Here is a 16,449-nt window from a genome sequence, read left to right on the forward strand (position 1 = left end):
TGCGGTATTGCAAAATTTACAATTCATTAGTTGGGCAACATATCATGTTAGTTATAAAGTAAATGTTTTTATTAAGTTTAGTTTTGCCATATATAAAATTCTCTGAAATTTGTGCAGCACTTTAATCACAAAGCACACATTTTTGCAGACACTTAATCTTTTTTTTTTTTTTCTGAGATGGAGTCTTGCTCTGTCGCCCAGGCTGGAGTGCAGTGCCGTGATCTTGGCTCACTGCAACCTCTGCCTCCTGGGTTCAAGCCATTCTCCTGCCTCAGCCTCTTGAGTAGCTGGGATTACAGGCGCCCGCTACCACACCTGGCTAATTTTTTTTTTTGAAACAGAGTCTTGCTCTTTTGCCCAGGCCGGAGCGCAGTGGCATGATCTCGGCTCACTGCAACCTTCACCTCCTGGGTTCACGCCATTCTCCTGCCTCAGCCTCCCGAGTAGCTGGGACTACAGGCACCCGCCACCATGCCTGACTAATTTTTTGTATTTTTAGTAGAGGTGGGGTTTCACTGTGTTAGCCAGGATGGTCTCGATCTCCTGACCTCGTGATCTGCCCGCCTCGACCTCCCAAAGTGCTGGGATTACAGGCCTGAGCCACCTTGCCCGGCCAATTTTTTGTGTTTTTATTGGAGACAGGATTTCACCATGTTGGCCAGGCTGGTTTTGAACTCCTGACCTCAGGTGATCTGCCCACCTCGGCCTCCCAAAGTGCTGGGATTACAGGCATGAGCCACCTCGCCCAGCCTCATTTTTTTTTTTTTTTTGGAGACAGAGTCTCGCTCTGTCGCCCAGGCTGGAATGCAAGGTGAGATCATGGCTCACTGCAGCCTTGACCTCCTGGGTTCAAGCAATCCTCCCACCTCAGCCCCCTGAGTAGCTGGGAGTACAGTGCACACCACCATACCTGGCTAATTGTTTTACATTTTTTGTAGAGACGGGGTCTCACAATGTTGCCTCAGCTGTATTTTTTGTTTGTTTATTAGGCAGTAAATCTTTTAAAGCCTGGCCAACATGGTGAAACCCCATCTCTGCTAAAAATACAAAAATTAGCCAGGCATGGTGGTGCATGCCTTTAATTCCAGCTACTTGGGAGGCTGAGGCACGAGAATCACTTGAACCCGGGAGGCAGAGGTTGCAGTGAGCCGAGATCGTGCCACTGCACTCCAGCCTGGGCCACACAGTGAGACTCTGTCTCAAAAAATAAATAAATAAATAAATAAATAAATAAATAAAATAGAAAAATATCTTTATATGTGTTATGTATGTGTGTGAGCCTGTGTATGGGATGAGTTTGTGTGTTTGTATATGTATAAAGTGTGGAAAGACATACACCAAACCATTAACACTGCTGGGGATTGGGATATGGAGTACGTATGCATCAAGGAACACAGAAAATTACTGTTTGTTATTTAGTTTGTTGCAAGGAACTTGTATTGCTTTTGTAACTGAGAAAGAAATTCAAATAAAGTAATGGCTATTATCTGAATTAATCTCTAAATGAATATATCTTTTTAAAATTAAGATGGAGTTGGCCGGGTGCGGTGGCTCACGCGTGTAATCCCAGCACTTTGGGAGGCCAAGGCAGGTGGATCACGAAGTCAGGAGATCGAGACCATCCTGGCTAACATGGCGAAACCCCGTCTCTACTAAAAAATACAAAAAAATTAGCCGGGCATGGTGGCGGGTGCCTGTAGTCCCAGCTACTCAGGAGGCTGAGGCAGGAGAATGGTGTGAACCCGGAAGGCAGAGTTTGCAGTGAGCCGAGATTGTGCCACTGCACTCCAGCCTGGGTGACAGAGTGAAGACTCCATCTTAAAAAGTAAATAATAATAATAAAAGAATTCAGATTGAGGTTTTTTTTTTGTTTTTTTTTGTTTTGTTTTTGCTATGTTGCCCAGGCTGCCAGTCTGGTCTCAAACTCCTGTCTCAAGAGATCCTCCTGTTAGCTACCATGCCCGGCCATATAAATGAATATGCCAGGCACTACTCCAGGCATATAAAGATGGGAAGACCGGCCGGGCATGGTAGCTCATGCCTGTAATCCTAGCACTTTGGGAGGCGGAGGCAGGATGATTGTTTGAGCCCAGGGGTTTTAGACCAATCTGGGTAACATGGCAAAACCCTGTCTGTATTAAAAAAAAAAAAAAAGGAAGACAATGACTTTGTCTTAAAAGGAGATCATAATCTAAAGAAAGACACAGAACAACAATGACAGAACCCACAATGATGTTGAAATGTGTTAGGTGCTGATAGAGGCATGAAGAGGCAGCCAGGAGCATAGGAAAGGAGTCTCTCTTTTATTCTCAAAAAGTGAAAGAATGTTTTCTGGAGGAGCTGCTTAAGTTGGAGTTTAACCTTGCATGACTGTTTTCCAGGTGGAGAAGGGTTTGAAGAGTATTCCAGGCAGTAGGAACTAAATTTTGGAAGACAGGAATGCAAGAAACAGCTAGAAGCCTTTAGAAACTGCTAGATTATGTGAGGGTGTTGGCACAGGCCATATCTAGAAGGGACTGATGTGCTAAGGGAAGGAGTTCAACTTAATGCTAGAGGGTTTGAACCTCCTTCATACAACAGGGGAGTGACGTGATTAGATTTGTATTTTTAAAAGATTATTCATTCTAGCTGCAGAGTGTGCAGAATATAGGAAACACTAGGAAGGTAGTAGTTCCTGCACTCAAAGAGCTAATAGTTTACTTTGGAAAAGAGACAAATGATAGCCAGCTTTTATCAAGTGCTGACTTTGCCAGACACTGTTCTAAGTATTTCACAAACCTATCCTATGGTAGGATTTTGATTCCTACTTTGCAGAGAAGGAAACAGACACAGAGGAGTCAAATGACTTGCTTATAGACACCCAGGCAGCTAGATCAAGAACTTAATTGGCAGCCAGGCGCCGTGGCTCACGCCTGTAATTCCAGCACTTTGGGAGGCCGAGTCGGGTGGATCACGAGGTCAGGAGATCAAGACCATCCTGGCTAATGCGGTGAAACCCCGTCTCTACTAAAAAAATACAAAAAATTAGCCGGGCGTGGTGGCAGGTACCTGTAGTCCCAGCTACTTGGGAGGCTGAGGCAAGAGAATGGCGTGAACCTGGGAGGCGGTGCTTGCAGTGAGCCGAGATCACGCCACTGCACTCCAGCCTGGGAGACAGAGTGAGGCTGTCTAAAAAAAAAAAAAAAAAACCACAAAACTTAATTGGATGCTTCCTATATGATACGGCTCTTAGATTTATAGTGTAGCATGTTAGGTTCTAAGGATAGGTATCTTGGTGACCATCTGACCTGCACTAGAGAATCGGGTGAGGCTTGTATTCCAGAGGAAGTGGCTCCTAGCCTGAGATCAGAGGCATAGAGTTGATGTGGAGGACAGTCAGGAAGAACCCTCTGGGGAAAGAAAGCAGATTGTTAAAAGGCTCTACGCTGGGAAAGAATATGGCATATTGAGGGGAGCTGAAAGTCATTCAGCATGGCTGGGTCATAGAGAATGAAGTGAGTAGTGGGGAGACAGGGGGTGGTGAAGTGATTGGGGACCAGAGTTAAAAAAACTCTGGTGCATTGGCTCACGCCTGTAAATCCAAGGCCTTGGGAGGTCAAAGTGGGAGGACTGCTTGAGGCCAGGAGTTCAAGGCCAGCCTGGGCAACATAGCAAGACCTTGTGTCTAAAAAAAATTTTTTAAACTTTTTTTTGGGCCGGGCATGGTGGCTCACGCCTGTAATCCTAGCACTTTGGGAGGCTGAGGTGGGTGGATCACTTGAGGTCAGGAGTTGGAGACCAGCCTGGCCAACATGGCGAAACCCTGTCTCTACTAAAGATACAAAAAAAATTAGCTGGGCATGGTTGTGCGTGCCTGTAATCCCAGCTACTTGGGAGGCTGAGGCAGGAGAATTGCTTGAATCCGGGAGGTGGAGTTTGCAGTGAGCCGGGATTGCGCCACTGCACTCCAGCCTGGGTAACAGAATGAGACTCCAACTCAAACAAAACAAAAAACTTTTTTTTTTTTTTGTAGGGACAGGGGTCTTACTCTGTTGCCCAGGCTGTTCTTGAACTCTTTGGGCTCAAGAAATCCTCCCACCTAGGAGTCCCAAAACACTGGGATTACAGAGGTTAGCCACCACATCCAGGGGGATAAACCTTTTTTTTTTTTTTTTTGCACTTCATTCTAAAATCAAGGAGAAGCCATTGGTGAATTCAATGTAGGGAGTGACTAGTTTTGCAGTTTTTTTTTTTTTTTTTTTTTTGAGATGGAGTCTCGCTCTGACGCCCAGGTGGGAGTGCAGTGGCGCAATCTTGGCTCACTGCAAGCACCACTTCCTGGGTTCAAGCGATTCTCTCGCCTCAGCCTCCTGAGTAGCTGGGACTACAGGTGCCTGCCACTGCACCCAGCTAAATTTTGTATTTTTTTTTTTTTGAGACAGAGTCTCGCTCTGTTGCCCAGGCTGGAGTGCAGTGGTGCGATCTTGGCTCACTGCAAGCTCCACCTCCTGGGTTCACGCCATTCTCCTGCCTCAGCCTCCCGAGCAGCTGGGACTACAGGTGCCCACCACCACGCCCGGCTAATTTTTTGTATTTTTAGTAGAGATGGGGTTTCACTGTGTTAGCCAGGATGGTCTCGATCTCCTGACCTCGTGATCCGCCCGCCTCAGCCTCCCAAAGTGCTGGGAGTACAGGCGTGAGCCACCGCGCCCAGCCCTAAATTTTGTATTTTTAGTAGAGATTGTGTTTGACCATGTTGGCCAGGCTGGTCTCAAACTCCTGACCTCAGGTGATCCACCCACCTTGGCCTCCCAAAGTGCTGGGATTACAGGTGTGAGCCACCGCACTTGGCCACAATTAATTGTATTTTTAGTAGAGACGAGGGTTCATCATGTTGGCCAGACTGGCCTCAAACTCCTGACCTCAGGTGATCCACCTGCCTTGGCCTCCCAAAGTGCTGGGATTACAGGCATGAGCTACCGCGCCCCGCGTGCCCCGCCTAGTTTTGTAGTTTAGATTACTCTGGCTACTATGTGGAGATTGGATTAGGAAGTTTAGGCCTGCGGGCCTGAGATCAGTTAAAATGTAGCTTGTCATCTAGGTGGCCAGGATTTAGGGAGAGGGACAACTGCTTGTTAAATGGCTCTCATGTGAATTAAATTGGCATATATTAAAGGTGATCTTTGTAAGGAGCACATGATGCTGAAGCAGTTAGCACACAGTATGAGAGTCATTTGTATATGAATGAAATGGGCAAGCATTAAAAAAATGAGGATTTTGGAGCTATACAGATATGGGTTAAACTTATGGCTCTGCCATTCACTAGATCTGTAGCCTTTATTTATTTATTTTTGAGAAGAGTCTCGCCCTGTCACCCAGGCTGGAGCGCAGTGGTGCAGTCTGGGCTCACTGCAACCTCTGCCTGTCCGGTTCAAGCAATTCTCCCACCTCAGCCTCCGGAGTAGCTGGGACTACAGGTGTGCGCCACCAAGCCCGACTAATCTTTGTATTTTTAGTTGAGACGGGGTCTCACCATGTTGGCCAGGCTGGTCTTGAACTCCTGACCTCAAGTGATCTGCTCTCCTTGGCCTCCCAAAGTGCTGGGATTACAGGCGTGAGCCACCACGCTCAGCTAGATCTGTAGCCTTCAATGAGTCATATGCGCATCAATCAAGTAAAAGCTCTACTCTTCTCAATCTGGTCTGAGCTACCATTATTCCCAGACCAGAATACTATAGTATTCCGTATTTTGACTGGCTTCTCTGTTTCTGGCCTTGCTCTCTTGCTCGAGCTTCACAGAGTGTCCAAAGTAATACTTCCCCACCACCCGGCTTTTTTTTTTTTTTTTTTTTTTAAGAGACATGGTCGCGCCATGTTGCCCAGGCTGGTCTTGAACTCCTAGGCTCAAGCAATCCTCCTGCCTCAGCCTCCCAAAGTTCTGGGATGAAGGCGTGAGCCACCATACCTGGCCTGAGTGCAGTGGCGCGATCTCGGCTTTCAGCAGCCTCGACCTTCCAGGCTCAAGCAATCCTCTCACCTCAGCCTCCCGAGTAGCTGGGACTACAGGCGCTGGGACTACAGGCGCGCGCCACCACGCCCGGCTAATTTTTGTATTTTTTGTAGAGATGGGATTTCACTATTTTGCCCGGGCTGGTTCCCAACTCCTGGACTCAAGCGATTCGCCCGCCTCAGCCTCCCAAAGGGAAGTGCTGGGATTTCAGGCGTGTGCCACCGCTCCCACCCCAAAGTAGTATTTATTGTAATTATTATTATTATTTTGAGACGGAGTCTCGCTCTATTGCCAGGCTGGAGTGCAGTGGCGCGATCTCGGCTCAATGCAACCTCTGCCTCCCGGGTTCAAGCGATTCTCCTGCTTCAGACTCCCAAGTAGCTGGGACTACAGGCGCCCCCCACCACGCCAGGCTAATTCTTGAATTTTTAGTGGAGACGGGGTTTCACCATGTTGGCCAGGATGGTCTCGATCTCTTGACCTCGTGATCCGCCCACCTCGGCCTCCCAAAGTGCTGGGATTACAGGCGTGAGCCACCGCGCCCAGCCTATTATTATTTTTTTAGGCAGTGTCTTGCCCTGTCGCTCAGGGTGTAGTGCAGTGGCGTGATCACGACTCACTGCAGCCCCGACTTCTCGGGCTTAAGTTATCTTCCCGCCGCAGCCTCCACGCCCGGTTAGTTTTTTGCATTTTTTGTAGAGATGAGGTCTTGCTTTTTTGCCCAGGCTGGCCTCGAACTCCTTGGCTTAAGCGAACCTCTTGCCGCAGCCTCCCAAAGTGTTGGGATTACGGGCGTGAACCACCGCGCCCAGCCTACTATCTTTATCTTACAGAAAGAAAAGAATAGGAAACCGAGGCTCGGAGACAGTAGGTAATTTCCCCAAGGTTCCACAGCTAATGAGTGGAGCGGCGATTTGTGGAACGAAATGAATGAAATCGATGTGGCAGCGGGCCCGGACGGGTCGGTGGCGTAGACGCGGAGCGCGCAGCTCACACCTGGCGGCCGCGGTTTCCAGGAGGAAGCAAGGATGCTTTGGACACTGTGCGTGGCGCCTCCGCGGAGCCCCCGCGCTGCCATTCCCGGCCGTCGCTCGGTCCTCCGCTGACGGGAAGCAGGAAGTGGCGGCGGGCGTCGCGAGCGGTGACATCACGGGGGCGACGGCGGCGAAGGGCGGGGGCGGAGGAGGAGCGAGCCGGGCCGGGGGGCAGCTGCACAGTCTCCAGGATCCCCAGGCCTGGAGGGGGGTCTGTGCGCGGCCGGCTGGCTCTGCCCCGCGTCCGGTCCCGAGCAGGCCTCCCTCGGGCCAGCCCGATGTGACCGAGCCCAGCGGAGCCTGAGCAAGGAGCGGGTCCGTCGCGGAGCCGGAGGGCGGGAGGAACATGACATCGCGGAGGTGAGGAGCCCCGAGGGGCCCGGCCCGGGCCTCGGCCCGGCCACCGCCGCGTTCGGTTAGCCCCGTCCGGAAGGGGGCGCCCCGGCCGGGCTTCGGGCTCCCGCCCCGGGTCGGGGTTGGGGGCCGGCTCCCTCCTCGTCCCCTCGCCCTCCCGGGGCCGGGGGCCGGCCCCACCGCGCCCCCACCCCTCGGGTCCCCATTCATTTCCTGCCTCCCCGAGTTCCGGCTGCGGCAGCCCCGGGGATGCCCGTCAGGCCCGGGGCAGGTAGAGCCGCCGAGGGAACCACGGGTGCCAGCGGCCCGGCTCAGCGCCGCATTCCTGACCCATTGCCTCATGAGAATTGCCTCATGGTGATTCCGAAATAACCCTGCTCACTTGGGGAGGCTCCTTGGGACACGAGAGGGGAGTTGCGCGGGGCCGGGCCCCCAGTGGTCTAGTCGTTCTGGCTCACTGTGCCACTTGCGTGCATTTGGGGACTTCACGCAGGACCCCTGACCCTTTTATATGCCTCTTTGTGTCTTCTTTTCCTCCTACCCCTCACGTGCCAGAAATGGAAAAACTGACTGTATCTGCAGCCACTAGAAGTATTTCCTTCCTCTGCGATCTTCGCTTTGGGAGATGGAAAGGAAGGGAGCCGCATCTCGTTATTTAATCCTTCACTGCAACCTTAACAGTCAGGTCACTTTACTGGTACCCGTTTTATGGATGAGGAAACCGAGGCCCAGAAGCAACATGCTAGTAAATGACAAGATTTGAAACTTAGGAGGATTAGTGAGTTAATGAGATCCTTTGAAAGGTCAGGGTAATACTACTACTAATAGCTAACATTTGCTTAGTTCTGACCACAGCCCTATCAGATGGCTACTATTATCCCCATTGTAAAGATGAGTAAACCGAGTTTCAGAGGTTAAGTAAATTGCCTAACCTCACAGCTAGTAGGTGGTGGAGACAGAATCCCTACTTTTAATCACTATGTTGCTTCTATTATTTTGTAACTATTGCTAACCATTTGTAAGCCTTAATTTTGTTGTCAAACAGTAGTGTGACCTGTTGTTTTCAGATAGTGATCCTGCTATTTTGTATAGTCACTCTATATACCACTCACACTTAAGACCCATTGTCTATTCTTTTCCATGATTGTTCAATTATGGTCACTGTCTCAGACATTTAAAAAACGATTCAAGCTATTGAGGCTATTTGAATGAGATTTTCTTTTCTTTTTTTCTTTTTCTTTTTGGAGACGGAGGCTCACTCTGTTGCCCAGGCTGGAGTGCAGTGGCGCAATCTCGGCTCACCACAATCTCCGCCTCCTAGGTTCAAGCGATTCTCCTGCCTCAGCCTCCCAAGTAACTAGGACTACAGGCGCACCACTATGCCCGGCTAATTTTTGTATTTTTAGTAGAGACAGGGTTTCACTATGTTGGCCAGGCTGGTCTCAAACTCCTGACCTCATGATCCGCCCGCCTTGGCCTCCCAAAGTGCTGGAATTACAGGCGTGAGCCACCGCACCCAGCCTGAATGAGATTTTTCAAAATATTAGGAATGTCTCCTCCAAACACACCTGGCATGTTATTCATACATGGATCTGGAATTTAAAAAGGGGAGAAAAAAGAAAACTGAGAACTCGTAGGAAGTGAGTGACTTGGACAGGTCGGTTGGCAAGTGCTTACAGATCTGGGTAATATATAACTGCATTTCAACAGAACAGTGTATAGCCTCAAATGTTCTAATTCTTTAGGGAGCTTTTAAATAAACAGTTGTCTATTCTGTAATCTGTCAAATAGTCATTGAGCCTTTTGTTCCTGGTGTCTGCTCTTCCAGACAAGTAAGGATCTGCTGCTTTAGGAGACATCAGACGGGGCTGGGGGTTGGGAAAAGGTCTGGGTAGTAATAGACCCTACATTGTCCAGTTTGTTCATTTAGAAGCATAGAAGTGTGGGCATAGTCAAAATAGCAAGTGGTAAAGATGACAGTTTGAAATGGAGTAATTCCTTCTCCCCTCCAGCCCTGGTATTATGTACCACCCAAAAAGCTGGGTTATGAACATAATACACATAATTTTGAATGATTCATTATTTTTTGGATTATAAGCCTGTTTTATTTGTTAACCAGCCTTAATGAGGTATAAATGACATGCAATTAATTGCATATATTTAAATGTACAATTTGATCAGTTTTGACATACATATACACTTGGGAAACCACCACAATAGTCAAGATAATGAACACATCTATCACCCCTGGTAATTTTGCCTTATGTTCTTTATAATCCTTCCTTTGTTCTTAGGCAGCCACTATTCTGCTTTCTGTCACTATGTATTAGTTTGCATTTCCTAGAATTTTATTTTTAAAAATTTTAAAATTGTTTGAATAGAGATGGGGTCTCACTGTGTTGCCCAGGGCAGTCTCAAACTCCTGGGTTCAAGTGATCCTCTCACCTCGGCCTCCTGAAGTGTTGGGATTATAGGCGTGAGACACCCTGCCCAGCCCTAGAATTTTATTATTATTGTTATTATTGTGTTTTTTTGAGATAGGGTCTCACTTTGTTGCCCAGGCTGGAGTGCAGTGGTGCAGTCACTGCAGCCTTGTTTTCCTAGGCTCAATCCATCCTCCCTCCTCAGCTTTCCGGTTACTGGGGCTACAGGTGTGCACCACCGCACCCGGCTAATTTTTGTATTTTTTTATAGAGACAGGGTTTTGCCATGTTGGCCAGGCTGGTCTCAAACTCCCGGGCTCAAGTGATCTTCCTGCCTCAGCCTCCCAAAGTGCTGGGATTACAGGCATGAGCTATTGCGTCCGGCCTTCAAATTACTTTAACCTAGTATTAATTCATTCAACAGGAAGTTAATGAGCCAGGCAGGATAAAGCAGTAAGATAGGAAAATATTGCTATTTTCATGGCTGAGAGAGAGCAGACAAACACATGACTAAATAGGGCAATTTCAGGTAGTAATAAATTCTAGGAGGGAAAAAATCCCACAGAAATGTGAGGATGGGAGAATGCAGTTAGTTTTGATAGGCGGTTTAGAGAAGGCGATCGTGTGAGCTGACACCTGAATGACGATTAGTAGTCTGAATTTTGTTTTGCTTAATTATCAAAATAACTCCTCTTGGGTTCGGCTTTTATATGCATCCAGTAATTAAAATGTAAGTATATTCAATGTACTGATATCTCTCAGCATCATAGGTAGGAAAACTAAGGCATTCAGCAATTAAGTGACTCCTCCCTTGATCATGTAGCAGTGATAGTACTGGATTTAGATTTTGAGGTTGCTTCTCTGCCCTTTTCTGCCTTTGTGAAACCAACAAAGCTGCCTGTATTTTCCAACTCTTCCTTCAGCATGTGGTACCTCCTTTACATCTGTTTTTGTTCCTGTGAAATCCATACGTGACGATGAGCTGAGAGGGGCAGAAAATTGAGCTTGTTCTGAGACTGGAGGCTTTTGGTTTATCTCTTGCAGGTCAAGTACATTTTGTCCTGGGCTCTCCCTGATGGCCACGTTTGTTTATCTCCTGCGGGAGTAAATAAACTTGCCTTGCTGAAAAATAACAGTTCTGTGTCTTTGCAGTTGAAACTGGGATGTCTTTATTAACGTTAGGTCCCGATGTAAGGCCAAGTTTTTGGTTAGAGTTGCTCAAGTGCAGAGGCCACTGCTAAGATGACTTACCCCTCGTGTCCATGGTCAATGTGGAGACTGTTATGAGTGGCACATGATGCTGGAAAAGCAGAGCCAACTCATGTTTGTAATTGTCCTAGCAGGCCGTGGTGTACTTTGTTAGGCAGCCACAGAACAATAGAGAAACTCAGCTTATTCCCGTTCCCTCTGGGAAACACAGACAGTACTTGCCATCCAACGCCAATGTTTTTAAGGAAGAAAGAGGCAAAAAGTGATGTTGGCAAGGTCTCTGGGAGTTGTGGACCCCAACCAAGGATTGGAGACCCTGAAATGGATTCAGATGCCCTAAAATGCAGCCCAGTTCATTACTATGAATTTTGGAGGACTTTGTGCCTTGAGCAAATGTGTATATGTGACGCTCTTTGACAACATTGAAATAGGAAAAATACTATCCGTGTTCGCGAGGAGCACTGAATTTAGAGAGGGAGACAGACTTTTATGCCAGCATCAAATGAATTTGATAAAGCTAGTACCAAAATGAAATTTGAATTTTTTTTTTTTTGAAATAGAGTCTTACTCAGTCACCCAGGCTGGAGTGCAGTGATACAATATTGGCCCACTGCAACCTCCACCTCTTGGGTTCAAACAATTCTTGTGCCTCAGTCTCCTGAGTAGCTGGGATTACAGGTGCGTGCCACCATGTCTGGCTAATTTTTATATTTTTAGTAGGGACGGGGTTTCACCATGTTGGCCAGGCCGGTCTTGAACTCCTGGCCTCAAGTGATCTGCCCACCTTGGCCTTCCAAAGTGCTGGGATTATAGGCATGAGCTACCACACAAGCCTGAAATATGAAATTTATTGGTATAGAATATACTGTTTAGAATGTATGTGTACATATGTATATTTGTATACTCATATAAACACAAATACACATTGTATGTGTTTCTGTAATGTGTATATCTGTCTACACATACATGTATATACACACATACAATGTCTTTTTTTTTTTTTTCTTTTTTTGAGACAGGGTCTTACCCTGTTGCCCAGGCTGGAGACTGCAGTGGCATAATCTTGGCTCACTGCAGCCTCGACCTCCTGGGCTCAAGTGATCCTCCCATCTCAGCCTCCTGAGTAGCTGGGACTGACTACAGGCACGTGGCATTGAACTTGTCCAATTTTTCTATTTTTTTGTAGAGTTAGGGTCTTGCTCTGTTGCCTAGGCTGGTCTCAAATTCCTGGGCTCAAGCTGTCTGCCTGCCTCGGCCTTCCAAAGTGCTAGGATTACAGATGTGAACCACTGTACCTGGCCTTTACAATGTCTATTTTAAAGATAATGGTTCAAGTTTTTATCATCCCACTGGCCGACTCTAATGAAACATCTATCCATTCATTGAAGAATTATTTATGGTGGGATAACTCTGTGCCAGGTACCGTGCTAGGCATTGAGTATTCCAGGTTTTAGGAAACAGCACATGCAAAAGTGCTGAAGTGGGAGAAGATCTCGGAGTGATTGAAGTCTAGGAGAGAGCACGTGTGGGAGCTGTGAGGCTGGGAAGGTCGGAGGTAGGTGGGAGCAGACCACATAGGGATTCTTAATGTCTTTAGTGTCATGTGGACCATGGAGAGGAGTGTAGATTGTATTTTTAGAGCAATGCAAAATCATAGAAGGATGTGATCGGGGGAGTGGCATGAGCTGATCTATTTAAAAATATTTCTCTGGCTGCTGTGAAGGAAGGATTGTAGGAGGCAGGAGTAGATTCAGGGAGATGAGACAAGTGATGAGAGAGGCTTTGAACTTGGGTAAAAGTAGTTTGTGGAAAGTCTTTTTTGGAGGTAGTTTTTGTTTATTGCCTTGTCATCAAAGCAGAGATGCTGACCAATGAAACTCCATGAGAAAATAGTGATTTATAAAGACATATCTATGCACTACCGTTAAAAAGCTGCTTGGAAAAAAAGGATAAAAAGCTGCTTTAACAACTTTTTTTTTTGAGATGGGGTCTTACTCTGTCACCCAGGCTCAAGACCTCAGCTCACTGCAACCTCTGCCTCCCAGGCTCAAGCATTCTCCCACCTCAGCCTCCCAAGTGGCTGGGACTGCAGGCACACGCCACCATGTCAGGCTAATTGTGTGTGTGTGTGTGTGTGTGTGTGTGCGCGCTGGGACTGCAGGCACACGCCACCATGTCAGGCTAATTGTGTGTGTGTGTGTGTGTGTGTGTGTGCGCGCTGGGACTGCAGGCACACGCCACCATGTCAGGCTAATTGTGTGTGTGTGTGTGTGTGTGTGTGTGTGTGTTGGGACTGCAGGCACACACCACCATGTCAGGCTAATTGTGTGTGTGTGTGTGTGTGTAGAGATGGGGTTTTGCCATGTTGCCCAGGCTGGTCTCAAACTCCTGAGCTCAGGTGATCCACTCGCCTCGGCCTCCAAAGTGCTGGAGATTACAGACGTGAGCCACTGTGCCCACCTAACAACTTTAAAAAAATTTTGACATTTAGTAGGATATTTATTGCATTATTGTTGAGATGGCAAAATATTGGAGACAGCTGAAATGTTCATCAGTCGGTGGGGGGCTAGTTAAATGAAATACAGTGTAGCATGCATTAGAACACTTTTCAAGAATTTAACTTTTTTTGTAGCCTTTTACTTATAATGCTTGTCCCTATTGATGCCTTTTTTTTCAGCATGACTTACTCTTTTACTATAGGATATTAAAATTTAATTAGATTAGAAATGAGGAATATTCTTGTAATCTGTAGAAAGTAACAAACTATAAACTTATTCCCCAAGAACAAATATAATAATTTTTCTGGAGTAGCAGGTAAGAAAGATATAAATTTATATGTATACAAGAAACTGAAATTAGACTTTATACATTTAAAGGTTACAAGTGCAGTTTTATTACATGAATGTATTATCCAGCATTGAAGTCTGGGCTTTTAGTGTAACCAGCACCTGAATAACATACATTGTACCCATTAAGTAATTTCTCATCCCTCAAACCCCTCCCACCCTGAAATTAGACTTTGGATCCCTAGTTTAAATTCCACCCCTCTCTTTTTTTGAGACAAGATCTCACTCTGTCACCCAGGCTGGAGGGCAATGTTGCAATGATAGCTTACTGTAGCCTCAACCTCCTGGGCTCAAGGGATACACCCTCCTCAGCCTCCTGAGTAGCTGGAACTGCAGGCGTGCACCACCACATTCAGCTAATTTTTTGATTTTTTTATAGAGATGAGGTCGGAACTCCCAGGCTCAAGCGATTCTCCCCAAGTGCTGGGGTTACACACATGGGCCACTGCCCCCAGCCTAAACCTCCTTTCTCAGTATAGCAGCCTTGAGATGAAGTTCCTGAAATTACTGGCCAGCTTGACTGTTTCCCCACATCACTGGAGGAGGGGGATGCATAGATAAAACAAAATATTCAGCATCATTGTATTTTCTTTTTGTTTCATCAGCATCTTTTTTTAAAACTCACTTGACATAAGTCCCTAGCCTCAAAGAGTAAAGCCTTTGCAGAATCTGCATTCAGATTTCGGGTGTGATTTCCTGACAGATAGTTCAGGTTTGTAAACTCTTTTTTTTTCTTTGAGACAGAGTTTCACTCTTGTTGCGCAGGCTGGAGTGCAGTGGCACCATCTTGCCTCACTGCAACTTCTGCGCCCTTGATTCACGCGATTCTCCTGCCTCAGCCTCCTGAGTAGCTGGGATTACAGGCATGCGCCACCACACCTGGGTAATTTTTGTATTTTTAGTAGAGATGGGGTTTCACCATGTTGGCCAGGCTGGTTTTGAACTCCTGACTTCAGGTGATCTACCTGCCTCAGCCTCCCAAAGTGATGGGATTACAGGTGTGAGCCACCGCAGCCAGCCAAAACTTTGTTTTTTTTCCTCTTTTTGTTGCTGAGAAATGTAAACTCTTACAGACACAAATTATGTCTCCCATTTTTTAAAACCCACTCAACACAGCGGTCATGTGTAATAGGCCCTGGAGCTTATTTTAGACATTGATTTGAGGCTCTTTCCCCCAAGTGCTGGTTTGTGTGTATGTGTGTGTAAGTCTTTCTATGAGATGAGTGGTACCTACCTGGGCTGTGTGATCTTTTTTATTTTATTTATTTTATTTTTGTAGATACGAGGTCTCACTATGTTGCTCAGGCTGGTCTTGAACTCTGGGGCTCAACCTATCCTCCCTCCTTGGCCTCCTAGAGTGCTGAGATTACAGGTGTGAGCCACTGCACCTGGCCAGCGATCCTTAATAAATATAGATAATGGCTGGGCGTGGTGGCTCACACCTATAATACCAGTACTTTGAGGGGCCGAGGCTGGCAGGTCACCTGAGCTGAGGAGTTTGAGACCAGCCTGGGTAACATGGGTGAAACCCTGTCTCTACAGAAAATAGAAAAATTAGCCAGGTGTGGTGGTGCATGCCTGTAGTCACAGCCACTTGGGAGGTTGAGACAGGAGAATTGCTTGAACCTGGAAGGTGGAGGTTGCAGTGAGCCGAGATCGTGTCTTTGAACTCCAGCCTGGGTGACAGAGTGAGACCTTGTCTCAAAAAAAAATATAGATATAGGCCGGGCGTGGTGGCTCACACCTGTAATCCCAGCACTTTGGGAGGCCGAGGCGGGTGGATCAGGAGGTCAGGAGATCGAGACCATCCTAGCTAACATGGTGAAACCCTGTGTCTACTAAAAATACAAACAATTAGCCAGGCCTGGTGGTGGGTGCCTGTAGTCCCAGCTACTCGGGAGGCTGAGGCAGGAGAATGGCGTGAACCCGGGAGGTGGAGGTTGCAGTGAGCCGAGACTGTGCCACTGCCCTCCAGCCTGGGCGACAGAGCAAGACTCTGTCTCAAAAAAAAAAAAAAAATCTATATATCTATATATCTATATCTATATAGATATAGATATAGATAATGCCAGATGATGGCTGGTTAGAAGGGATTGTCAGGGGCTGGCAGGTTTTGCAGGTGTTAGAATGAGCAAGATGAGGAGAAGGATGCTTACTTCCCTCTCCTTGTAACTCTTTCTCTACCCCCTCCCCTCAGTGTTTTTTTATTTTTATTTTTATTTATTTATTTTTTTTTGAGACAAGGTCTTGCTCTGTCACCCACACTGGATTGCAGTGATGCAATCATAGCTCATTGAAGCTCAAACTCCTGGGCTCAAGTGATCCTCTTGCCTCAGCCTCCCAAGTAACTGGGACCACAGGTGCGTACAACTATGCCCAGTTAAGTTTTTCATTTTTTATACAGACGGGGTCTTGCTATGTTGTCCAGGCTGGACTTGCACTTCTGGCTTCAAGTGAGTCTCCTGCCTCAGTTTCCCAAAGTGCTGGCATTATGGGCATAAGCCACTGTGCCTAGCCCATCAGTGTCTTTTTATCCTTTACTCCTATCAAAATTCATTCACTCAGCAGCCATTGATCAAGTGCCTACTATATAC

The 16,449-nt window shown here is 47.0% G+C and overlaps 1 protein-coding gene across 4 annotated transcripts in view; it reads left to right on the plus strand.

Annotated features, from left to right (window-relative positions):
• The first annotated feature begins 7,140 nt into the window (after positions 1–7,140).
• Positions 7,141–16,449, plus strand: part of PTPN11 (protein tyrosine phosphatase non-receptor type 11) — a 91,157-nt gene continuing 81,848 nt past the window's right edge. For 2 of the 4 annotated variants that reach the window (XM_034934559.3, XM_034934561.3), the window contains exon 1: positions 7,141–7,383. In XM_034934559.3, coding sequence (XP_034790450.1) covers positions 7,370–7,383 — 14 coding nt within the window. In that variant the 5' untranslated portion in view covers positions 7,141–7,369. The remainder of the gene's footprint in view (positions 7,384–16,449) is intronic. The other 2 variants (XM_034934560.3, XM_034934562.3) reach the window with 1 other exon arrangement.

The sequence above is a fragment of the Pan paniscus genome, chromosome 10 (genome assembly GCF_029289425.2).
Source record: "Pan paniscus chromosome 10, NHGRI_mPanPan1-v2.0_pri, whole genome shotgun sequence".
NCBI classification, from domain to species: Eukaryota; Metazoa; Chordata; class Mammalia; order Primates; family Hominidae; genus Pan; species Pan paniscus.